Source organism: Morchella sextelata (assembly GCF_020137385.1).
Source record: "Morchella sextelata strain SCLS chromosome Unknown scls_2, whole genome shotgun sequence".
In the NCBI taxonomy this organism is placed as follows: domain Eukaryota; kingdom Fungi; phylum Ascomycota; class Pezizomycetes; order Pezizales; family Morchellaceae; genus Morchella; species Morchella sextelata.
The window spans coordinates 467,064-491,839 of NW_025408617.1; the positions used below are offsets into that span (position 1 = coordinate 467,064).

At 49.9% G+C, this 24,776-nt stretch overlaps 8 protein-coding genes across 8 annotated transcripts; 3 read left to right on the forward strand and 5 right to left on the reverse strand.

Annotated features, from left to right (window-relative positions):
* Positions 1 to 865: 865 nt before the first annotated feature.
* H6S33_005400 (uncharacterized protein) lies at positions 866 to 2,354 on the reverse strand (the record flags this gene model as incomplete). The annotated part of the gene is made up of 6 exons (XM_044836742.1): positions 866 to 1,265; positions 1,347 to 1,387; positions 1,465 to 1,648; positions 1,738 to 1,918; positions 1,991 to 2,013; positions 2,095 to 2,354. The coding sequence occupies 6 exons, from the start codon at positions 2,352 to 2,354 to the stop codon at positions 866 to 868; spliced, it is 1,089 nt and encodes a 362-aa protein (XP_044698709.1).
* A 126-nt stretch (positions 2,355 to 2,480) lies between these two features.
* Positions 2,481 to 4,796, reverse strand: H6S33_005401 (uncharacterized protein; the record flags this gene model as incomplete). The annotated part of the gene is made up of 15 exons (XM_044836743.1): positions 2,481 to 2,511; positions 2,590 to 2,622; positions 2,721 to 2,783; positions 2,841 to 2,845; positions 2,926 to 2,935; positions 3,016 to 3,043; positions 3,100 to 3,189; positions 3,245 to 3,289; positions 3,741 to 3,754; positions 3,818 to 3,844; positions 4,067 to 4,147; positions 4,245 to 4,284; positions 4,356 to 4,380; positions 4,613 to 4,644; positions 4,715 to 4,796. The coding sequence occupies 15 exons, from the start codon at positions 4,794 to 4,796 to the stop codon at positions 2,481 to 2,483; spliced, it is 606 nt and encodes a 201-aa protein (XP_044698710.1).
* Positions 4,797 to 8,698: 3,902 nt separating this feature from the next.
* Positions 8,699 to 9,535, reverse strand: H6S33_005402 (uncharacterized protein; the record flags this gene model as incomplete). The annotated part of the gene is made up of 1 exon (XM_044836744.1): positions 8,699 to 9,535. The coding sequence occupies one exon, from the start codon at positions 9,533 to 9,535 to the stop codon at positions 8,699 to 8,701; it is 837 nt and encodes a 278-aa protein (XP_044698711.1).
* A 2,977-nt stretch (positions 9,536 to 12,512) lies between these two features.
* H6S33_005403 (uncharacterized protein) lies at positions 12,513 to 13,112 on the forward strand (the record flags this gene model as incomplete). Its single annotated transcript, XM_044836745.1, has 1 exon — positions 12,513 to 13,112. The coding sequence occupies one exon, from the start codon at positions 12,513 to 12,515 to the stop codon at positions 13,110 to 13,112; it is 600 nt and encodes a 199-aa protein (XP_044698712.1).
* Positions 13,113 to 13,536: 424 nt separating this feature from the next.
* On the reverse strand, positions 13,537 to 15,385 carry H6S33_005404 (uncharacterized protein; the record flags this gene model as incomplete). The annotated part of the gene is made up of 3 exons (XM_044836746.1): positions 13,537 to 13,809; positions 13,877 to 15,284; positions 15,354 to 15,385. 3 exons carry the CDS (start codon positions 15,383 to 15,385, stop codon positions 13,537 to 13,539), a joined length of 1,713 nt encoding a protein of 570 aa, XP_044698713.1.
* An 830-nt stretch (positions 15,386 to 16,215) lies between these two features.
* On the forward strand, positions 16,216 to 17,472 carry H6S33_005405 (uncharacterized protein; the record flags this gene model as incomplete). The annotated part of the gene is made up of 3 exons (XM_044836747.1): positions 16,216 to 16,410; positions 16,465 to 16,988; positions 17,049 to 17,472. 3 exons carry the CDS (start codon positions 16,216 to 16,218, stop codon positions 17,470 to 17,472), a joined length of 1,143 nt encoding a protein of 380 aa, XP_044698714.1.
* Positions 17,473 to 20,008: 2,536 nt separating this feature from the next.
* On the forward strand, positions 20,009 to 21,508 carry H6S33_005406 (uncharacterized protein; the record flags this gene model as incomplete). The annotated part of the gene is made up of 1 exon (XM_044836749.1): positions 20,009 to 21,508. The coding sequence occupies one exon, from the start codon at positions 20,009 to 20,011 to the stop codon at positions 21,506 to 21,508; it is 1,500 nt and encodes a 499-aa protein (XP_044698715.1).
* A 1,402-nt stretch (positions 21,509 to 22,910) lies between these two features.
* On the reverse strand, positions 22,911 to 24,365 carry H6S33_005407 (uncharacterized protein; the record flags this gene model as incomplete). Its single annotated transcript, XM_044836750.1, has 4 exons — positions 22,911 to 23,037; positions 23,121 to 24,107; positions 24,160 to 24,196; positions 24,263 to 24,365. 4 exons carry the CDS (start codon positions 24,363 to 24,365, stop codon positions 22,911 to 22,913), a joined length of 1,254 nt encoding a protein of 417 aa, XP_044698716.1.
* Positions 24,366 to 24,776: the final 411 nt, after the last annotated feature.

Here is a 24,776-nt window from a genome sequence, read left to right on the forward strand (position 1 = left end):
AGATATGTCTTTGTATGCAGTGTGCAAAGATCCCCTCTGTGTCTCGGGGGGTCGGCGTGATCGTGAGGCCGCCACCGCGCCGTGCCGGTGGACACAGATCTAGTCTCAGTTGCCAATGATTTTCTTGACACCTCGACCCTAAGTAGCTAGCCGCCCTTTCTTGGCTGCCAAAACCAGCTAGTAATTCTGAAGATTCCAGGAGGAGGGGGAGCTAGAGTAGAGTGGGTAACATTTTAGGCATTTCGATTTTCCGGTACCGATCGTTATCGACATGTGGCACTCTCTGAATAATGAGGAGAGCCCTGGACCTAAGTAGCTAGGTGAAATTCCAAGCTGTCAAAGTGTCAGCAGACCTCCCTTCACTGTGAACTGTAGGTCGTATTTCAAGGACTTGAGTTGTCAATTTTGCTTACGTCGATTTCCCCATTCACCCCATCCCCGTGGGCTCTTTTGCTAGCCAATAGACCTCCAATCCAGTTCGCAAATAAATGGCCCCCCATAACTTTAAGCTCAATGTTTATTCATTATGTACATACATTTATCGCATATTTAAGCGGCTGCGCCTTCCGAATGAATCCGGGTCCAGAAAAGAAAGAAGAAACTCCCCCAATCAACTTATAACAGGAACTAGACCCCACAGGGTAGGTAGCAGGTCGAGTTTATTGTTGAGAGAGAGAAGGAGGAGGCCGTAATAAGATCGGTCCAATGCAGTTGTGCGTAGAAGAGTGCAGGTATTGCCTCCCCAATTAACACTATTGATTTCGTAAAAGGAAAAACAGAAAAACGCCCCAAATAACGCCCGTCCCCACCAACTCCAAAATCATTTTCATATCGCCACTGTCCAAAACAGGTAGGTGGCCAACGTCTATCTCAAACACGACATATGGCTATGCCGTCGCTTCTGCATCTTCTCCCAGTCCCTCTCCTCTGGCAACCTATCGTCATCTGCTCCAGTGCCAGGATATGTAGCTCCAGCCGCAGTGCTACTAGTTGCCTGATCGCTGGAAGAGCCAGTAGTAGAGATGTTTCTACTCCTGAGGGAGTCTATATCGAGCAAGACCTCTGGTGGCTTCGAGATAGTGCTGTTTGTAGTGTCGCGCTGCATCTCAAAGGTGAAGTCTGAAAATGCATTGTTCTGCGACAGCTCAAAGGGCTTGTTGATCCTTCCCAGGTCGTTTTTGCGCGCAATCTTGCGGATTAGGTCGGCCATACTGAGCTCGATGTTGAGTTTGATGATGAAACCGAGAGGGTGGAATTGGAGCCATCTGTTTTTGACTCTTGTTAGTACGTCATTGATTTAAAGGAAGATTAGACTTTAATTATAAGGGTGGATGGGTAGTGCTTACATTCTTGGATTATGGTAGCTCATCATCCCTACTACAACGATCTAAAACTGATATCAGCCTATTGATTTCCCAAGTATCGATCCCCCTAGGGTCTTGGTGGAACTCGGGAAAAACCTACATCAACTCCAATAGATATGCAGATGATACCGATAACGAAATTTGTCAGAGGCCTATACTTCTCCAGTCCTGCCTCGAGAAGATGTTTCTTGACGCTCTTGATGAAATACAAGTTGAGGAAGATGTCGATGCAGATGAATATGACTCCTTCGAGACGGGTATGCACCTCTTCACCACGAATAAACCTGGTATATATTAGCAAGCGAATTAGGAATACAGCCACACAGCTATATCGAGATATATATAGTTCTTCAATATCGACTACATCACATACCTTGAATTTATCTGCAGCGAAGCACCTATCCATGTGAAAGCTGAGATGAAACACAGGACCATTATGACTGCAAACACCCAGCGCCGAACGAGTTTGATCTGCCGCTTGTCGACGATAATCACTGCTATACGGTTTATGATGATTTGCGACTGCGTGTTGGTCTGGACCGTCCAAAAAACCCCTATATATCAATAAATTGTGTTAGTAAAAAAGGCCAGAGAGGTCGCACGCAGGCAGATTTGGCTCTACTAACAGATCCCCAAAAACAACCAAAAGCTACACGTTCATAACATCAGCCAAAACGATTCTCTTTCAGAATTAATTTATGGAGTGGGGGGCGAGGGGAATACCACTGACCTAGGTCCAACGTATTCAGAAACGTGTAGCCATGTTAAACATCCATATCCAAACACCGAGATAACCTCCCCCCAGATCAACCAAAAGTACATCGACTTAAAGCGTTTCCTCCTAGGTATCCGCGACGTCTGTTTATATCCTTTCCATGCCACCAGATACCCAAATCCCAGCGTAAATCCCCAGGCAATCAGCGAGATCTCGTGGTCTCGTTTCTGAAGCTCAAGTGGCTTGTAGTTCGGGCTGACGAGAAATCCTGTCATGTTTTTTAGGCTATTCTATTGCCGGGCGATCTTATCATATCAAACGTTCGGCAAATTCAGAAGGTTGATATTGATGCTGTTGGCTGGTTTTAGAGGGTAGGAAAATTGTGGGGTCTTGTTGCAGCTTTATTCCAACCACGTACCAGACAGAATTTCGCTAATTATAAAGGTCAGGAGAAAGACTTGGATAATGCTAAACGCAAGGAGAGAAACAGGGATGGAAATGGGACCTAACTATGCATCTGGGGAAAGGGATGCTCTAGCGAGACTTGATCACCACATCAGTCTAACCGGCAATCGTTCCGTGCAAGGTGATACATATGCAGAAAAGATATGTAGGTCTTCTCGTGTGGATCAGTTGCGCACGTATATATTCCAAAACTAAGATCATGTCGAAGGCAATGTTTCAATTGAAATATCTCATAACCTCTGAATTATAGAGGAAATCTCAATTCGGAAATATAAATTTTGATGAGCTTAAATTACTCCAACTAAATGCTGTTAGCTCTCGCTATAGCAAGGTCTTGTCTCACATGATGCCCTTTTTTCTTCTTGCCATGGGCTTGCCTACTATATATTTACTGATATCGAGTTAAGTATTCAACTTTTAACAGATACCGATCGAAACGTTTTTAACCTATATTTTCGGTGGTGTACTTACATCCATATCTGAGCGGAATAGATACGGTCTGTAGAATACAGTAGTGGCAGGTCGGAGTCGCACCACATACATCCAATTAATTACCCGCCGCGAAATTCAGGCTACGCTTTGGGCACCGTCCGTCGTGCGCCATCGCGAGAAGATACAAACTACTACCTTTATCGGCACGGGGTTCTTATAAGGTTAGCATATGGCTTTTGTAGACCCTTCTTAGAGCTAGACAACTGACGTTTTTGAAAGATAGCACTCCTCTCGGAATGAATATCCGAATGCTCTAGATCTTATGGCCTATTCCTGGTCATGAGCGTGCAGAAATGGGACCTGCACCACATGTAAACCTTGAAACCTGGGAGTCAATTTGATGGGTACAGCACTTAAAGTGCTCTTTCCCGCGTTTGGCATGTACCTACATAGAGTAGGAACATATACCGCGCCGCCCCATTTAAAAAAGATCTGCAAAGTAAATTGATCGATGACCAATATCTTAGTTAGTAGTGTCTTTTGTGTAGTACGGTTTACCTATCAGACTTCCCAGTTGCTGAGTTCCCCTGACATCAATTCACGAAGGCTTATCTCTCCTATTGTCAATCAGAATCAGAATCCAAAAACTGGCCGCCTTCTAGCTAGCTAGTTGATACTAGGGATTTTATTTGGAAGAAGCGATCTCCATCCCCCTCCCAGCTGTACTTTATGCTAGAAGACTATTATTTCTTGTGGTACTCTACCCAAATACTTAAACCTACTCTCTCCAGCAGGGGTGTGATTAGCCACGTGCAAATGACGGTGTGCCTTGCCTACATACCTATGAAACGTTAACCCCCCTCCCCGCCTCCGTTACCGTTACCGGAAGCGATAGCGCCAATATGGTGTATGTAGGTACATGTCGGACGCTGGTTTCATCCGAATTTTTTTTTCTTCTTCATCTCCACTTTTCGGCGGGTGCCGGTCTTGGATGTTAACCCGGCAACCCTTCAAGAAACTCTGTGGTGTCGTTGGCCCGCCGTGTTTATGTGGCTTATCAGCCATCGGGGATTGTAGGCCGTGTAGCTACCTATTTTTCTGCTGAGAGATTGTTATGTAAGTAGGTATAACTAGCGAGCATCGGAGGACATCCTGTGGAGATAAAACAATTCTTTGTATCTGTTAGTATTGGGTGATGTTCACTTCACTTCTCACGCAAGTGGCTGGAAAAAAGCAAACTAAAGGTAATTAGTTAGGGTGGCACTTACGTATACAGGAAGCCATCTACAGTAAACCATACATGTATGTCTCAAGAATAAATAAATTAGAATCAACACAGACCCAAAGGTAAAGATAATAGCTCAGTCTTCTAAAGCTACCTAGTTGACTCGATATATCTGGAACCTGACAAATAATCATAATATGTCACTCGGCCCCTAGGTAGGTACGTTTAACGGGGCGGCGCGGCGAGATCGTTTTCAGAAACGTCCCGAGTCTTAGGCAAGTTCCGCTATTCATCAACTAACCCAGGGTAGTTCCATTCACAGACCAAGATCGAGACCGAACCAAGGCCTTCCCCGTTTTGAAAATCCTCCAGGTTTTACGTACTACGATAGCGCGTTTCATTTCTCCTAACATGGAAGCGTAGAAGGTACCAAAGGAAGGAAGCTTCCGTGTAATTAATGCGTAGTCTTTGAGGCCTGAGCACTTGGACAATGCATAATCAATGGGGACATACCCTTCATGGCCAGACGTGAAGAATTAGGGCGCACTTGAGCGCACTCGTCCAGACGACTCCAATGAAAACAATCGATGATCATGATTCATGATTTACCTTCCGGTATAAACGGGTGGAATAAAAACCCCTCATTCGATAGAGAAGGTAAATGAGACAAACAGGTATTCAACCTTGAGACTATGTTGGTTTATGATAAGCACAAAAGGGGAACCTGGCGGATTGATGAATAGATGAGGCAAACTGCGACTCAATTGCTTGGAACTGTCAAGCGTGCTTATAGAGTACTGTAATGATCATAAACATTCAAGACATCGATTTAAAGTTAGCCTCTCCAATAGCTACCTCCCATTCTCAGTGAATCAACAGGCCATCTGCGGACCCCCATCTGCTGACGTTTCCAGAACCGCTACTCAATTGTGTTTCAACCGCTAGTACCTACTAGCTGTTGTTCCGCATGTTGACATTTCTGGCCAGTGACCGATGCAACATCCAATCAGTTTAACTCTGTCCTACAGAATTTAAACCTCCGGATTACTATTCCCCCAGCAGGTATGTGTCCCCGCATGTACGGAGGAAACATCTTTATTTTTTCTGGCTTCACACATGTTGTTCCGGGGAAGGACAGGGATTTCATAGACACAGTGTCTCGGAGCTGTCGATGCTGTCATCAAATCGGGTTTGACAGAGATAGTCGAGGAAAGGGATCAGCACCACACTCTATTTCTCTGCTGCTGCAAAGTGGGGTGGGCCGATCGCCGGGTGGTGGAAAAGGCATTCGATGCACCGGCCTTCCGAGCGAGCACACATAACCACATTAATCTTCCGCTCCGAGAAACGTGCCGAAACACGAGAGTGATTCTACGGTGCGTACCTACATGTGGTGAGACACAAATTCTTTGCCGATTACGTTAGGTAATGGTTTCTGAAATTTGTAGCCTGATGGATGGAACGGGCATGAAGTGAGCATTTAGCAGTATAAAGAAGGAACTAGATCATGAGAAAGAGATGAGGTGAGCGCAGTGGAGTGGAGTGGAGTGGGACGGAAGTACGTATGCAGTAGAGAAGAGGACATCTAGAGGATTTGAGATGACCACCACGCGTTCCAAGGTTTGTTTGGGAACTAACATAATTATATAACTGATCTCTGAATATCACTCGCATTAATGCATAGGCCTAGCTCACTGTCAACAGACATACCAACAGGCGTAGTACAGCTGTTGGTACGGTACAACAATATGAGTATAAGATGAACAGCGCAAATTGCAAAACGCAAATCTATTGCACTACGCCCGGGGTAACAGCGGAAGTCATCTGATGATGGGTCTGCAGGGACTTGAAGTCGATAGTACTGTCAGAGCCCACGTGCACTCTACATGTAGTTGGCGACGCCATATTGATTCAGCGCTCTGTTCGCCACAAAACGTGATCCTATGAGGAGTTTGTAGGTACCTACATGTACCTACACTCCACTCCGCCCACTGCACAGCCAGAGTATGGCTTGTACCGGGACGCCCAAACGTTGAGCCTCAAGACGGTCCGTGCGCCATGTTAGAACCTGGGCGGCGCATCGGTTGTCCGGTCCCCAGTAACTAGCGGTCGATCACCACACTCAGGGTCCGATACATCTCCCAGCTCGCACACACGCTCATGATCTGATCTTGCTTAAAGAAACGGACGGAAAAAAAGAAAACGAACGCCTCTCGGAGAATTCGCCGGCAGCGAAATAGGTGCCATCATTCCGACCCGTGTCTTTCTCTGCTAGAACGCCTACAATCATAACAGATCAAGTCTACAAATGTGAGTGAGGGAGGGGCCCTGTTGGAGAAGGGTGGAAATACATTCATCAAAAAGCCTTGGCCGGCTTGATACGGCACTTCACTAACTACAGGAACAGAGCCGGCCCCACGGGAAATATTTTGTCTAACTATATGTACCTGCAGGGTACAGAGAGCGAGAAAATACCATGTACTCTATCCCTCGATCGCTATCTCTAGATAAAATCGACCCATCCCCCTCCAACCAGCCAGAAATATTGCGTCTATGTACTACAATACCGACCAGTGCTCTTCGGGGCCGCGTTATCCGCGAATCCTCTTCCTCACGGTTGTAGCGGCTCACATACTTTTTCTGCAACTCCGTTCACCCGATGTCGGCCGCCGTCCAACGTGGGTATCCCGACTGTGGGATGAAACAGTTGAGCGAGTGATCGCTAACTAGCCCCAACTAGCTAGCCATTCAGACGCGAAGACATCGTAACAGGCGGCGCGTAGGGAAGGGATGAGTAATATATTTTGCCGAGTCCTCTTCGAAGGTGACGACTACAGTAACACGACATCGTGTTTATCATACCTGGACTCCTTAATTACACACCCAACAGAGTATGTATACCGAACTACCCAAACCCCACATGTCCAAAGTTCTGTGATTACATACAGAAAGTCAGTGATCGATATCCCGATATCGACCCTATGAATCCCCGGTTAGGGATTGATGTTGATTAAGGGGCGGGGTTTGCTCAGTAATATAATAATCTACTCGGAGATCCGGAGAGGGATTGACGCCTTGGTATGATTAGCTGGTGTCGGTGTGTGGAGGAAAGAAGTTGTGGAGTAGGTACATAGAGTATTTGCTCCGGGCGATTGGCGAATACTTCGGATTCGCGGATGGACTGCTTGCTCCATACATCTGGGACTGGACCGGCCCATTGACGAATGGACTGGACAAAGGGCAGTAAATTGTGGTCTTAAAACTTATCAATGATCTGAGACTTATCAGAGGATATATAGCCCTGTCAAAGGGCTATGATGGGAGCTGTCGCTGAAGCTGATAGAGGCTACAGGAGGCCACAGGGTACTAATTATTGATGCGAGTCGAGCCCTCAAGATGGTTGGAGATCTCAAAGTCGCCAATTATTAATACAGGTGCGGTCCTTAGGGTCGCTGGTGTTGTAGAGGTCGTTGGTGGTTGACCTGAGTCGTTGTTAGTTGTTAGCGGTGAGTTGTTTGTCCTACTAAAACCATAGTTTTCCAGGGCTATTCGCGAATAGACTAGTCCGGCCGCAGATGTATGAGGCTAGAAGTCCATTCGCGAATTTGCCATATTCGCCAATCGCCCGGGACATATTTTGAGATCTTGGCATCTGCCCTTGTAAGTACGTGAATCTCCAGCGCTACGTCTATCATTTCATCTTTGTTCACGAATATCGACTTTATTTCATGCGAAGATAGCGTGGTCGAACAGTTTTTCCTTAGGTGTTCAAGTGTAACTCTCTGAACGGGCCTTCTATATATCTAATTTCAATTCTTGAGAGTTCATGCCCTAGGTATATCGATAACAATAAATGCCTTAGTAATTATGTGAGCCTATCATGGGCCGTCGGGGTACACATTCTCAAGCCTTGATTTGCATACCGAATTCATGCAGCGCAGGTTGCTATCCTTCGCTATGGTGCATATGTATTGTATTATACATATACCTACAGATACATATACCTACAGATACAAAGCTCGACGGCTGATACTTGACACTGGAATTTCCCAAAAATTATGAACGAAAGTACTGCATATTCAACAGTATTATTGGATTGTGGTGATCTGGGCTTCACGGAGCTGATCCGTGGGCTTTCACACGATGCCAAACGGGTCGATCCGGATCATAGATTATGGTTCGAGTGATACAGTTTTTCACGTTTTGAAATTCTGGTTTATTATTGGGATTTGTGGATTGACAATGAATCCCTATTGATAGGTTTAAATATATATTACTATGAGTGTAGACAAACTGCTCAATACCGCGAAGCAATTCTTTCCTTGGAATATATTGATATGGCTATTGAGACCTAAAGAATACTACTCTACATTACATGTAGCTAAGATATTGGTTATTGGCTAATAAATAATAAATAATATAAAATACAATGACTCTACCCGACAGCGAGCGCGTCAAACACAACTCTACGAAAAACCCATAACAGCTCCCCACCCCTCAGTCCATAAACTCCCCATACAAACACGGCATCACCATATCATCGCCCAGCCCCTTCGTCGCCCACACCCCCCACCTCTCCACCAGCACATCCACCGCCTCATCAAACTGCGCATCAAACTCTCTCAACACCTCCTCCCCCACACCCACCCTCTCCCCTTCCCCCGCCTCCACCCTCGCCCTCGCCGCATCCACCCTCTCCAACAGCTCCTCATACTCACACTCCCGCTGCGCCACCGTCATCGCCTCCCACATCTCCTTCTGCTCCTTCAGCGCCACGTACTGCAGCGTCGCCATCTCGCCCCCGCCCTTTGGCTCCGGCGGCAGGATCGTGAGTGTTGATACGGTGCTGCGCTTCCGCTGCAGGGAGGCGAGGTTGGTGGCGGCGGTGGTGGGCGTCCAGCGTTGGTTGTGCAGGAGCTGGAGGAGCGCGGTGAGGGCGGAGAGGATGTAGGTTTGTTCGTGGAGGTGCGGGCCGAGGGTGGTGGGGAAGTGGTAGGGGTTGGGTGCGGGTGTGGGTGCGGGTGTGGAGGTAGCGGGAGGTGCGGTGTGGGGTACGGCGGAGATGGTCGGTGGCGTGGGGTGGTGGTGGCTGAGGTTGGTGAGGATCTCGGTGAGCTCTGTGATGCTGTTGGGGAGCGAGGAGAAGGGGGGTTCGGTTGGTTGGGGGTTTGCGGTGGGCTTGGAAGTGCTTTTTGATGGCTTTGGAGAGCTTTTAGTCGGTTTTGAAGAGCTTCCAGTGGCCCTTGAAGAGCTTGTAGGAAGCTCTGGGCCATTTGATTCCAGCTTCGGAGAGCTCTCGGTAGGCTTCGAGGAGCCCAACGTAAGTGTAGACATCGCAACAAGCTATATCCGAATTGCTGATATTTGTCTGAATATTCGTAAGGCAGCAAAGATCACAACAATCAGTTCTGAGTTCTGTGGTGTTCTGTCGCTGATGTGAAGAATGAGTTCGGTGTTAGCTTAAGTGATAGTTGGAGTAGAGTTTTATAGAATTGCATAGAGACTGTGTGATAGAATCAGAGTGTGACGCAGTGTGGCGGGTGGCAAACAAAGGAGTTGACACATCAAAGAAAGCTTATTGCAGTTGGTGGCCGAGTGATTGTTTGTGATCAGCCGTGTCCGGAAGAGGTGGTGATGCTGCTGGCCGGATTCGGCACATATAGGGCGGCGGCATTACTGCTGCGGAATTTGTTTGTAAGCGGTGGTTTATAGTATAGGAGGATGGAATGTGCTGGTAGTAAAAGGAAGGGATGAAAATAATTATAATTAAATCAGAATAAAAGGCATTCGTTGGGATTTTGAATTACAAGATAGGTAGATAAACGCGTCTCTGTTCACACGCCTGGAAATATTAAATGCTGTAGAGGCATTAGGTATTTGATAATCGTCTCATTGAGTACATAGTAGCGATTATATTTATGTAATTTGACAGTTACCATCCTAATTGTTGTTTTTAACAATTTGACGAGCGCAAGTTTAGGCCTTTGCAGCACAGACAAAATCAAAAGTGCCTTGATATTTCTAGCTAGTTAAGTCTCCCTAAAGCCTATTACTCAGGAAGACTGCCTCTTGTGGTTTCAACCGCCAGGCATGGCTATTGACCTAATGAATCAATTAATCAATTGCTAGGCACGGCGACTAAGGTTGCTTTTCCGAGTGATACCTTATGGAGTAGGTGAATATATATAGGATGATGAGGTCTACGTGTTTATCATGGATTGCAAGATACTTATTATAGATCAAAATCTCGGCGCTGAATGCTCCGCGTCATGACGAACTATACATCGAACGTCTATAGGATATGAATGTTGTTTATGCTAGATGGAACTGCACCTATATATCTAAACATGAACACATGTACATCCATAGCCATGATGAATGCATCGATACATGTAGTGTTCCCTTTTGCTTCCGGCAACTGCACTGCGAGAAGTACACATAATACGCACCACCCAGAGCCTACAGTTCATCCATCAATCAAGTGGTCTTTCTCCAAAGTTCTTGCCGCCCATATGTGGCGTAATAGCGGAACACCATATATCTATTGTGCTATTGCTGTATACGTGGCCTTGATCAAAAAAGTACGTAGCCTTAATTAGAGTCCGTTCACTCCACTCATGTCGATTCTTCCATTCAACCTCTTCGATCAAGGCTGGCTTGAATTCTTCATGGATCCTGTTCTTTCGCAACGCCAATCTGCGCGTTGGAAGAGTTTCTGGTTTTCGCCCCCACCAACTTCTAGAATCTATTTGGAATAGCTTGCGGTGGATTAACAAGTAGGCAGCCATCTCCATGGCGGTGAACTACATATGCTCCTGCAAGGTGGAACACGCATATAAACGCCTAATCGATGCAAACCCAAAACTTAAGACGAACGTTAAGGCCCCTAAGGCTATAGTATCAAATATCATATGAATTAGAAATAGACTCATTTTTGACAACCACGGGAAGATACCGAGCCAGGTTAGGAAACGTCTCTGGTCTCGATCGACTGAATATCGATCTCTCTCATCCCCTGATTATGATACTTGGGCTGAAAGTTAAAACTAGTTCTAAGGTTTTGGACACGAAGCTAAAGCCGAATTAAACTCAACCCCGAATACCGCCATAACTCGAAAAATTGGCTAGATCAAAATTACTTGTACGGGAAACTTCTGGTGCAGATCGATGCCATTCAACCAATCACTCAAGTGGTAATCCCTGGACGGAGATAGCCAATTTTTCGAGTTTTGGCGGTATATCTCTCCACACTGGCGATGTAGGTAGAATATGGGCAAGGATACCCTGAGGATTTCTGGTTAAGCTAGCCTTTAAGTAATTTAGTATACTATCAATCTATCAATAGGATCCAGGCATCTATCCATCCATGGGCCTATCTACTTTAACTTTATCGAGCGCCAAGGATGCCTGCCTGGTCCCGCGTTAATGAAGATTCTTCAGCACCAATAATAGTCGAGCCGCCGAATGCTTCATCTCAAGTTGCTTCCACAAATTGCTCTAGAACCGGAAACCCTCCCAAAGCAGATGGGAGTCTATTTACACAACCTCGAATCGGCTACATGCCTTCGACGATCAGAGCCTCAAGCAGCTAATTTGCGGTAATTATGACCCCATGAGTGCAGTATCGAGTTAGTTGGATATTTTCAGCTTTCACAAGTTGCAAGTCGCCAGCAGCGAATCAATCTGAAAGGCAGGGGAAAACATAAGCGCCCTCGCCACCAACCAATAGAAACCGCCACTCTTCGATGCACCCCTGAGTGCGACCCCTAACCCTCTCGTTTGCAACAGCGGCAAACTATTTCCGGCTAGATGCAGAAGGTGGACCCTTGGGACGATCAACCACGAAGGAAGGAACAGGCCCTGTATGGACCCGTCAGTTAGCCTTCTGACAGGATCTGCGCTCGCGAGCACGCACTGCTGCCCCTTGACGGGTTTCGAGATGCAGATGTTTTCGGCACCGGTGGTGTAGGATCAGGAGGTGGGGTGTTTGCGAACTCTACCGTACCGAAGATACTTAAGGAGGCGTGGTTCCCCCTATGACCGGACTCCTCTTTTCGTTCCGCCATCACAGTTCGAGTTTTCCTTTTTTAGTTTTTTATTCACTTCTAGAATCAATAGTTTCCTTCGATAGGACTTGACGATTCCACTGCAGCGCAGTTTAAACACCCTACCTTTTACTAGTCTTTTTTCGTTTCATTACTATTATTATCACTACGATAATATTTACCGTCTTCACGATCATTTCCAACCACTAAAAAAAACCTACTACTACCAAATACCAACCAACACCAACACTACCATCAATATCAAGATGCCCCGCTCATCACTCCACGCAAACGGTGCCCTCGGGTACATCTTCCTCGCCTGCCGCGGTCTTCAAACCGCCTCCCTCATCACCATCCTCGGCCTGAGCGCGCACCTGATCGCCTCCATGGCCGACGCCATGCAGCAGCCCTCCACCCCACTCATCGGCACGCTCTGCATCTCCATCTTCTCCCTCCTCTACACCATCATCACGCTCGCCCTCTACTACGACAACCAGCTGCCCGCGCACTACGCCGCCGCCACCGACGCCGTCTTCTTCCTCGCCCTGCTCGTCATGACTATCGTCATCGGAAAGCCCCTCGCATACCTGTCGTGCCGCGCCGTCGGCATCTTCACCGAGAACAATGCCGGCGCGTATGTCAGCGTAAATGTGGGCTTCCATGCGAAGAGGGGCGACCTCTATCTGTTGCCCATGGAGTATGCGCAGTGGGTCGTGAGCAGTGTGGGTGTGTGCGAGATGATGAAGGGTGTCTGGGCGGTCGGCATTGTGGCGACGGTCTTGATGGTGGCGTCGGCGGTCTGTTTGGGCTTTTTGTGGAAGAAGGGGGGTGCGAGGGTTGGGAAGAAGTGGGCCGGTGTGGTTTAGGTGGGGGCCGGATGAGATAAAGTCTTGCATGGATTATGGATGGGATGGAATGGATCGGCGTTATCGTTGTTGGTTAATGGGAATGGGGAATATGGGACATTCATTTGTTTTCATCTTGTTTTTTTAATGTGGAACTTTTCTTTTGTTTTATTGGGAATGGAATCAAATTGTATTTATTAGCGGGAGTAAAATTGTAGCATCTATTAGCTATTTAGTTCACACTATATTTAGCAACATCAAATTCATATCATCACATCAAAAATCATTAATTACAGGAGGAATCGTGCCGCATTCGTAACAAGTCCATAATCACCAAGCTCGCCATAAACTCCATTATCTAGTCCGTCGCCGTCAGTCATCCGTCCGCGAGTGAGTGACAACCCATGACCGACTCCCGAAAACCACCCCCGGCAATCATTACCCCCTAGTCTAGCTTAACCTCAATCTCCTGATACGCATCCCCCACCATCTCCAAACAATCCACAACTCTCTGCATACCCCACAAACACTTCTCCTCCTCTAGCCTCTTCGTCACAACCTGTATCCCGACCGGCAGTCCCGCCATGGCCGCTGCATCATAGTCCACGAATGCGTTCTTCGCAATCTGGTTATCGAGGCCCTTCAAGAACCCGCTTGGAAGAACGTCTTTGACGGCGTCGACTTTCGTCACGGGGAGCACGCCGGATGCGTAGTCGATCTATATCATCCACCCATCAGCACTTTACACCCTCGATATCGAATATATGTGGAAGGGAGACACCAACAAGATTCCACAAAAACGTATATCCACAACTCGCAAACCCACGCTTCATCCCGCCCTCTGGCACCGCCGGCAGCGCATTCGGCACCGTAAGTACAAAGTCCAAATCCTGCTCCTGCATATAGTCGAACCAGGACTTCTTAATGTTCTCCCTCTCGATCACCAACTTCCACTGTTCCTCCGCGCTGCGCGCGTGCCAGCCGCTGAGGCAGTCGGCCCACTTTGCGTCGCGCCGGATGTAGCGAACGTATGCGCAGTATATCTTCTTGACGAAGCGCGGGAGGAGGAAGTAGAAGCGCATCTGTGCGACGCCGGGGTCGTTTGCTTCAAAGATTGAGCTGAAGTGGGAGGCATATGTGGCTCCACCATCGGAGTTTAGGAGGTGAGCGGCGAGACGGAGAGAGGTGAGGTTGTTGGGAACGTTGTCGAGTTCGGTGATTTGCTCGCCTTGGGATTTTAGTGCTGCGATGGCCATTTCCAGGGCACGGGCGCACGCGGGGGATGGCGGGACGACGTCATCGCTGCGGAGGACGCCCCAGCGCATGGGGCGGTCGGGGAGGAATGGTTTCCAGGGGAGCGGGTGCACGGTGTGGTCGTATTTCCAGGGCTCCATGCCGACGACGGCGCCGAGGAAGTAGGTCAAGTCGGGCATTGTCTTTGCCATTGGCGAGTAGACGGCTGGAACACCCTCCTGTCCGGCCATGGAGCTCACGCAGCCTGAGCGCGGGAATCGACCGGTCGAGCAGCGCAGCGCGTAGATCCCGCAGTAGTGGGCGGGCACACGGACACTCCCGGCGACGTCAGTACCAACGCCGATGCGGCTTCCGCCGAAGGCGAGGAGGGCAGCTTCACCACCGGTGCTACCGCCGGGGGAGTACCGTGCATTGTGCGGGTTTGAAGCACGCCCAAAGACGGGGTTCGTACTCTCGAACGAGAGCAGCGTGATCGGTACATTCGTCTTCACAAATGGAACCGCGCCCGCATCCCTCAGCAGCCTAATCAACGGCGCGTCCTCTTTCGCAGGACGTTTCGTGTACTTGCTGTAACCAATACAGCTATCGTATCCCTTGACGTTTGCCGTGTCCTTAAGACTGACGGGAATACCAGCGAGCGGGCCATTGAGGTTTACACCGGCATCAGTATCTCTTCCACTGGCTAAGGAATGGGCTAGCCATTCCTCCGCCGTGGGGATCAAGACCTCCGTTATGCAGTTTGTCTGGGCATGGGCTTGCAGTGTACGCTTGCCATAAGCTTGCAGGATCTCAACAGGTTTCCAGTCGCCTTTTCGGACGAGGGAGGAGGTGATGGAGACGGGGGTGGTCAGGATTGTAATGTCGGGGAGTGTGAGGGGTTCGTGATAGACTGGTGGGAGCGAGGCAATTGCAGAGGCACGGGAGGCCTGCTTTTCCTTGCTGTAAAGGGTGTTAGTGTGAGCTGTGTATATGTATAGTAGACGTAGAGAGTAGTGGGAGGAGGGGTACCAGTTTCTACGGTGGGTGAGGTAGCTGAGCATCTTGACGGAGTGGTAAGAAAGCAATTGCTAGCTGCAGATTGACTTTAATGGCCTGATGAAGGGCAATGCACTCAATTCTCGAATAGCTGTTAGCTGTTGATGAATCAGAGGATGGATGATGATTGTAATGGATGATGGGTGGTGATAAACGGAGCTCAGTAAGAGTTATTTCTCAGAAGAGCAGCAGAGGAAGACACGCTATGAAGAAGACAAGCTGTGGAGAAGTGACGTCTCCTACGAACGTACCTCGGGCTGGCTGCTGGCTATCGTCGGCATTCGATCGCTGTGATACGCACGGCCAGCAGGAGCTGTTTGTTATCGTTATCGCGGTGCAGGTGACAGACAGACAGGGGTCCGCGCATGCGTTGCGGGGGAGAGAGAAAAGGGGAAGCGGGGCGGGGGGCCAATGATCACAGTGCTGCGAGTGATTGAAAGAGGCATCTCTAGGATGAATGTGAATGGACGAATGAAGCATTGGTCGGTATATTTATATTTACACAGCCAGTGCCCACTATATCGACGACCTGCTCTATACAGCTAAATCAGCCATCTCTAACGGGTACCTAGCCCCATACAGACATTCGTTGACGTGATAGCCCCCTGTCGCTTTTCTAATAATCATTATCAATCGCTATGGGGTTATAATTAGTTGATCATCTAGTTGGTTATAATTAGCTGACGGCCTGTCCGAGGAGAATGACTCTGAATGAGTATTTACACCTGTAAAGAGACCTCCTCCTTCTTCTCCCCCCATTCCTCTTCCCCAAGCATCTCCAAATTCTCCATATACTCACCTATACATAGAGATTGAAGCAGCACTCGCCTCCACAATGTCCGCAGAACGCACCCCCTCCATCTCCACGCTCTCCATCCATGCCGACGACGCCCATGCCACCCGCCCCATGAACGATGTCGCCCCGCCAATCCACGTCTCCACAACCTTCCACTACCCCCGGGACCCCGACGCCCTGATCCCATCCTCCGACCTCGTCGTCGCCGCCGCAGCCGCCGACACCTCCGGCAAGGTAAAAAACCCACCCATTGACTCCCAAAACCACAAACCAACTAACAGCAATTAGCTCCCATCCCTCCCCTATGTTTACTCCCGTCTCGCTACGCCCTCTACTACGCGCCTCGAGCAAGTCCTCAGCACCCTCCTCCACGGGCCCTCCACCACCTACGCCAGCGGCCTCTCCGCCTTCCACGCCATCCTCGTCCGCGTCAACCCCCGCCGCATCTCCATCGGCAGCTGCTACCACGGCTGCCACAACGTCGTCAAGATCTTCACGCGCCTCAATGGCCTCGAAGTCCTCCCTCTCGACTGCGCAGCCGAGGACCTCCAGCCCGGCGACCTCATCCATCTCGAGACGCCGCTGAACCCGGACGGCACGGCGAGCAGCATCCGCGAGTACGCGGAGAAGGCGCATAGTCGCGGGGCGTTCCTGTGCGTGGACAGCACGTTTGCGCCGCCGCCGCTGCAGGACCCGTTCGTGCAGGGCGCGGACTATGTCATGCACTCGGCGACAAAGTACATTGGCGGGCACTCGGACCTGCTTGCGGGCGTGGTGGCGGTTAAGAGTGAGGAGGAGGCGGTGAAGTTGAGGTGGGAGAGGATGTATGTGGGCTCTGTGATGGGCGGGCTGGAGGGCTGGCTGGGGTTGAGGAGTATCAGGACGCTGGAGCTGCGGGTGCAGAGGCAGTCGGATAGTGCGACGAGGCTGGCAAAGTGGTTGGCGGGTCTGGTGGAGAGTGATAAGGAGATTGCGAGTGTCGTGGCTAGGGTGTCGCATGCTAGTCTACAGGAGCAGGAGCCGTGGCTGCTGGAGCAGATGCCGAATGGATTTGGACCGGTATTCACAATTCACACTGTTCGTGGGGAGCAAGCAAAGGTGCTACCGAGCCGGCTGAAGTGGTTCCATCATGCCACCAGCTTGGGAGGAGTGGAGAGTTTGGTTGAGTGGAGGGCTATGTCGGATGAGTTTGTGGCCAAGACGGTCGTAAGAGTAAGTGTGGGATGTGAAGGGTGGGAAGACCTGAGGGATGATCTGGAGAGAGGCCTGAGAGAGGTGGCCAAGATGTCGATATAGACCTAGATTTAGTTATATTGTGGATATATAGACGGTATATAGTCTTTTTAGAATCCAATAGATATTATCCAAAGTAGAATTGTAATCTTATGACCAAAATATATGATGAACGTGGTATAATTTGTGTGTAGCTGCCCCGCGATAAACCGTTATTATCCAGGTGCATTTCAAAGCCTCAATGTGAAAGTAAGGACTGGCTTTATATACCGCCGTTGAGCATCACAGATGTGTTCATCGCCGCCTGAGCTCTCCGGCCACTCGTTGGCTATCGATATCAATGGCCAGGCCTCCGGCCATAGTAATATTGGGAAAACATCTTGAACCAACATCAGAGTACAGTGTCCCCAGCTATAGAAACCAAGAGCACCGGCATAGGGCAACCGCTTCTATGTCACAGTGCAGCCAATGGCGGGGTGTAATGGATGGACAGAGCTCTGACCTATTGGCCAACTCTCATATCCGCCAACATGAACCCAATATAACAGAGTCTAGTATACACATACTAGAGCTCATCAGACTCCTAATGCACTGCTCTTTCAAGGTTAGTAACTAAGTATACATTCTAGTAAATGTAAAGCTGTAGCTGTCTTATGATCGAGTAGGCAGCTCCGGGATGAACTACGGATTCAGATGATTTTCCTGTGGTTAATTTTAAACCAACACCTGCTATGGACTGTCCGTTGACTCGCCCAGCTAGTAGATGTTGCCGAGCTAGTTCGGAATATAGATTCAAGGTGTGGTAAACTTTAGCTACATGTAGGTTTACTTCATAGAAAACTTTGTAGCAATATCCAGACCCCAGTGCACGTGAGGCCAAAGAGGGTCGAAAAGGTTTGCATGTAGCTATATCTGAAAGGGGAGAAACCATTGACTTTAGTCATTTTGGAATCGTTTATGGGTCGTTGAGCTAAATTAGCAGCACGTAGGTCTTTATACTAAATTTTAACTTTTACCATGTAGTGTGAGACTTTGTCTTCAACCCCCGCGCTATGGCGACGCCTCTCTCCCACGTCCACCCCACAAACACAACCATGAAACGGTTGAAAAGTATCATCACTGCCATCGTCAAATCCATCATGATAGGTAAGATGTACGTATTACCGCCATAAACCTGTCCTCCCAACATCTATATCACTAAAGCTTTCCTATTATATTCATTGGGTAGGCTCGTCACTAATGAATATATTGTAGATGTTTAAGTTACGGTATCGTAGACCGCCGGCCCCGGAATTCAAACCTGGGTCATTCAGTTGGACCGTGTCGAAAAATCAACGTTAAACCTCAGCTCCGAGCTCGCACGCACCGCCCATGGCGGACAATGGTATTTTAATAAAATGTTTATTGACTTGGTCATTTAGTCGATAAGAGACTGTATCTCACTTATGGTAAATGACTTTGTCACTTATACCGTCATTCAGTAATGAATGGCAAAGTGGTTCTGCATTATTTACTACTGGAGTAACAAAATACACCGCCGATATAAAGAACTCGAACCCAATGGCACTCATACACGGAGCTTGATCTGATCCAGATTTTAGGATCATATATCTGCCTTACCATTGGTCGGTGTTCAACTCAGTGCATGGGAATGAGAGTAAGTTTCAGGAGATACTATGAATTGTGTCTAACAACTTTCTTGCAGACAAGCATGATAATCTCCATCACAACTACTAGTAATCAACAAGACTTCATCGGAATCTCTCGCACCCCAATTGCTACTCAAGACGATATCATACTCTACTCTATCTTCAACCAAGACAGTTCAATGTCTTGGCAGCCTATTAAAGTAAACCCAGTCTAGTAAACCTCAACACCAAGAAACCTGCCCAACAACGCACCGAACCCGCGGGCCGTGAAGAAATTGCAGATCGCGCCTCACTTGGTTAATTAGAAATGCCTACACTAACCATACCCTAAAAACCCTCACCACCTCAGATCTCACTGCGTCACTCTCCGAGATTTTTCTCCCGCCCCCCCCCCCCCCCATGCGCACTCAGACACAGCATAGGTCTGATTGGTTCGCCCGATTCCATCCGCCCGCTCTTGCATCGGAATAAAGGTTTCATGTGCGTCAACAAGCCATTGGGGTAATAATAGAAAAGGAGATCGATCTCTTATCTGCTTGTACATGTCACTGTACAAGTCACTTTAATTTCAGCCTTCAGTCCGACGCTTTCCATCCTCCGCAGTGAGTTCTCAACAACTACAGACCTCATTACGGGTACGATAGAATTATGGGTTTTCAGAAAGGAGCCCATTTCACCCCCGCAAGGCAAGTAATGACCCGAGTTTAGAAGTTTTCTGTATTTTTAATGATAATGGAGTGTAGGGCAGGCACGAGCACACCGATAGGTTTATCACGAAGGAGTATCCGGGCTTTGTTATATTGCTTAGGATTCCTGGGAGCATTTACATTTATCGCAAAACTCGGGGGTCCGGGTTCAATATCTCTATACAAACCGCTTAAACACCCATTAGGGGGCGAAGAGAGTATAATTGGTATCATCACTCCAATTGCCAATGCATTGAGCTGTGAATGGAAACTTATGCCAGTAATATAGATACCAACAAAGTCTACCCACTCACCAAGCCTTCCAGCCATATAACACCCTTCCCATCCAGTTTCAACCCTCTTTCAGAGTCCACCCCACTCACCCCCGGACCATGGACTGCCCACTTTCCCAATATCGTAGCCATCAACCAGCCCTTCCGCCTCCGTATCGAATGCAACCATGAAGACATCAAGTACTGCCCCCCAAATTATAACATCCAATTATACGGCCCGACGGCCGCCTCCGTCCCCATTACCGCACTCTCAAAAGTAAACTCCCGCACTGTCGAAGCCGCAATGGTGCTCCACGAACAAGGAGAATACCAGGTCTACGCGTGGCCAAACTACCCCAACTGCACCGAACTACAGGGAGACCCTGATGCCGCCAAGCTCTACAAGCAGTCTGTAGGCGGGACACCGCACTTGCTCATTGCCCAGAGAGGCCCATTCCCAATCGGCAGAGACAAGTACGATGTCCACCGCGCCTGCAAGAGCTACGAGGAAGTGCTAGACGGCCGATGGATCAACCACGACCTCGTCGAGTCCAGCATGCGGACCACCTACTCGTACGGCGAATTCCATCCCTCGCAGGTCTCGATCGCAGAAAACTCCCTGCCCGACTCGGCGGACCATTCGCGATACGTGTACTCACCCTACGACTGCAAGATCCCGCACAGGAGCTTTGCGGATGTCCTGGACGAGGCGCCGGCGCTGAGCCATGTAGTTTTCATCGGCGGGTCAGTTGCTCGCGGATATGTGTGCGCGCGGGCCTTCCCGGATTTGTTCGGGAACGATGAGGGTACGGGTGTGTGTGAGCAGCACCCAGAAATGCCCCTGCTCGAGCACGGCAACAGGGCTGCAACGCGGACCTACTCCAGCTTCCAGGGACGCAAGGTAGACGTCACGTTTGCCTTCGTGGGCGCAAGATTCAGTGATGCCGTCAAGCGCCTTGACAAGCTAAAGACACCCCAAGCTGTAGTGTTCGACGTAGGCAACTTCGCCGGCAGCATGCCCGACGACGAGTTCCTCGAGCACCACAAAACGGCCTTCGCCTACTTCGACACGCGCTGGAAAGGCGCGCACGTGCTCGTCCGGTCGGCCGCCAGCGTGGTGCAGCCGCTGCAATGCTTCGGAGAAGAGGGCCACACGCGGGCCACCTCGTGGGCGAAGCGCGGCCTCACCCTCGCCGCCGTCAAGCAGTGGGCCGCGCAGATCAAGGCCGAGAGGGCCGCCAAGATGGATGACATGGAGCTCGAGGAGGCCGCGAGCACCCGCGTGTCGTTCATCGACGCGTACACGATCACGGACCCAAGGCCGGAGACGAGCATGGATGGGTACCATTGGATGTATCCGGCGCCGAGGATGGAGAAGGGGTTTTTGGAATGGAATTTGACGGTGCGGCCGACGGTGGGCGAGGCGGAGGATATGCTGTTGGATTGGATGTGGGATGAGATTGTGATGAGGAGGTCGATGGCGTCGCTGTGAAAGGGCGGCTTTGTGCACATGTATCAACTACGGGAATTTTCATTGTATTTATCTACTACTCCTTTAAATAGAAACTTTTGGTCTTCGTGTGAAAAGGGTTCGGATATCGATGGCTGTTCTGGTCGAACCATGAGCGCGGTCTATTCATGTTCTTCAGTGATAGGCGGCGCAGTCGATCCATGAATAGACCAGGTGGGATTGTCTGTTGATAATGGGCTTTATAATTTAACTGTCAGTCTAGACATCACTGTTAGCCCTGTAGCCAGTAAACACAAGATTGACGATGGGTATGAGACTCAATGCCCCCCCCCAGACGATCCTGGGACAAGACGAGATGTCTCGAGACGTTTTTTTCTTCTCCTTTTTTTTTTGGGGGGGGGAGGGGTTTTCCTAAGATACATGTAACTCTGAAGACCCCCGAGTGATACCAAATGACGCAAAACAAGCCCCCCCCCCCCTCTCTCCCTCTCTCTCTCTCTCCCTCCCTCCCTCACGCCCACGCCGGCTGCAAATCAATCCGCCAAGGACTTACGGCGGCCCCCCGGTTTAACTACGCATGCACGTTTGGACGGACACATTTGGTTATATGTATGCATGTATGCATGCACAAGTTCCTCACCGGCCTCAGTTCCGGGTTTCGGTGGTTTATATCAGCATGAATCCCGCCCGAGTGCAGTCTCGGAAAACGAGGGTAGAATTGCTCCCCCACGTGCCAGTGGGGGGGGCTACGGCATTGAGGCCAAGAATACCGGTTTAAACCCCACAGCACACCCACCGTAAGTGGAACACCATACCGATACCGTATTCTTGCAGCATCACTAGCGTATCGACTAGAACACGGTATAGTGAATTTCTACCCCCCCCCTTTCCGGTACTGTATGATGGAACGAGACGAGACGGGGCGGGGCGGGGCGGGGCGGGGCTTGGTGCGGGGTGGTCTCGTCTCGTCTCGTCTTGTACGTGCCCGTTATCACACAAGATGTTTCAGTACCCATCCACATTCACGGTTCGACTACGTCCCAAACCCCACAACAACCATTCCAGCGAAAAAAAAATCAATTCTAAACTTTTCACCCCCCCCCCACCAAACGCACACCCATACATACCCCTCTGCTCTGCCCATTCTATCCCCTTCCCAGCGGTCCACCACCACCCCGCAAACCCGCATTCTCTCCAGATATCACTCGGTCGGCCAGGGTTAGGGTCACAATCTTTACTACCAACAACAACACCCCGAGAACTCCAGTCATAAAAATAAAAAAAAAAACAAGAAAAAAAAAAAAAAAGAAAAAGGCTAATAGTATTACACTACTCAAAAGCAACAGACAGAAAAACAGCTCAAAGTTTTTAGTCCTACAGCTTTTTTCTCAAGTAACCCACGCACCCCACCCTCTTGAATCAATCAAGGAAAGCCATTCCGGTGACAATAATTGACCCACTTTTCCCACAGCGACCCGCACTCGTCGCTGCTCTTGACTACAAAGTAGTCGGGCTTATTCCACGACAAATACGCCGGATCGCCCAATTGCCTGTCCAAAAGTCAGCACCTCACACCTCACACCTCACCTCACCTCACCCCTCCCCGTTCTTCTCCAAGATACGGAAAACTCACCTCGGCGCCCCCGCCACCCTCGCCGTCATCCCCACGCCCAGCACGGCACACACCACCGCGACAACCACATAGGCCCACCCCAGCTGCGGGCCCCTCCCGCCCATCACGCTGCTCGTCGACACCACCAGCGCCTTGCGCCCGTTATACCCTTGCGTGCTGAAGCGCGACGTGATGTTCATCTGCCACACGCCCGCGCCCAGCACGTCCGCGTCGTTGCGCTTGGCCATCCGGCTGAACTTTGCCAGCCCCACGGGCCGCATCCACACGTGGAACTCCTCCCAGTCCTGCAGGTTCGGCATGTTGCTGCTGTTGTAGCCCTGCGGAAACGACTCCTCCCAGAAGGGGGGCGGCACGACGTCGCTGGGCGCGTAGGTGGTGGGGCGGTAGAGCGCGCGGTCCTGCGGCCAGGCGATGCCGCGCGAGGTGACGGGGTAGGTGTGGCCGTCCGAGGGCCGCACGGGCGCGTGGAAGGTGTCGTTGAACATGGAGTTTGCGATCTCGCCGCACGGGTAGTAGGGGATGCCCTCGCTGTTTCCGTAGAGGGGGTTGCAGCGGAGGTTGGTGGTGTCTGAATAGCTCCGGAGTTCGTCGAGTGTGCGGGCTTCGCCCATGAGCTGCGCGCGGTCGAGGGACATGACGAAGCGCCGGTGGTTGGTGTGCATGTTTGATAGCTTGTATCTAAAGAGCACCGGAGGGGTGAAGTTGGACGGGATGGTGAACTGCAGCGTGCAGGTCTTGGTAGCGGGGGTGGAGCGCCATCTGTAGGTCTCTAGATCCGCGGGGGTGAGGGGCGTGTGGAAGTAGGTGCTGAAGGAGCTGCGCGGGATGGGGGACATTGTGTCGTTGGCGCTGGTCAGGCAGTTTGTGTAGTCGATTGTGAGCTCCTGGACCTGGGAGGAGGCGAAGAGGATGAGGCCGCCGATGGGGGCGAAGATGGTCGCGAGGATGAAGAAGATGGGGATCGTCCAGGGAGCGGTGATTAGAGGGCTGGAATTAAGGTTAGCGGGTGAAAACAATGGGATTTGGTTTGGGAAATTACCTCCATGCTTTTATCCGTTGCTGGAACCAGGCGGTATCTAGAGCTGCCAGTCAGTCGGGCAGAGAGAAAGGTAGTAAGCATATATATATATATAGATAGATACCTTTGGGTCTCATGGTTTTCACGGGCTCTTGAGAGTCCGGTGGGGAGTGGTCCCCGTCCCTTCCTTCACCGCTGCCCACCGCCATCGTGTTTGTGTCTGTCATTTGGAAGGAGCTGTGGATGGTAACGAGGGTCGAGGGGATGGAGATGCAGCTCAGTGCTCCGAACACCGCAAGTACCAGTGTAGCTGCTACGTACGCACTGCGGTAGAGACAAGTATCAATATATGTGTGTGTGTGTGCGGAGATGAATTTCGTTTCGCTGCAAAAGAGGGCTAGGTGAGTAATCCGCAAAACAACGTACCAAACAGAACACCCAAAGCAGAACCGCAGTATCTGGTAGAACCGATCGAAGGAGTATAGTATCAAAGAGAGTCGGTCATGCCGTGCTGTTGCATTGTCAGAGGAGTCGATGGATCCATCCTCCCTTTCTGCGAAACCCCCTCGCAGGCCTGGGGCAAGGCAAGAGGTTTAGGCAGAAGCTGCGAATCCGCGGGCATGGTCACGGAGGAGCTA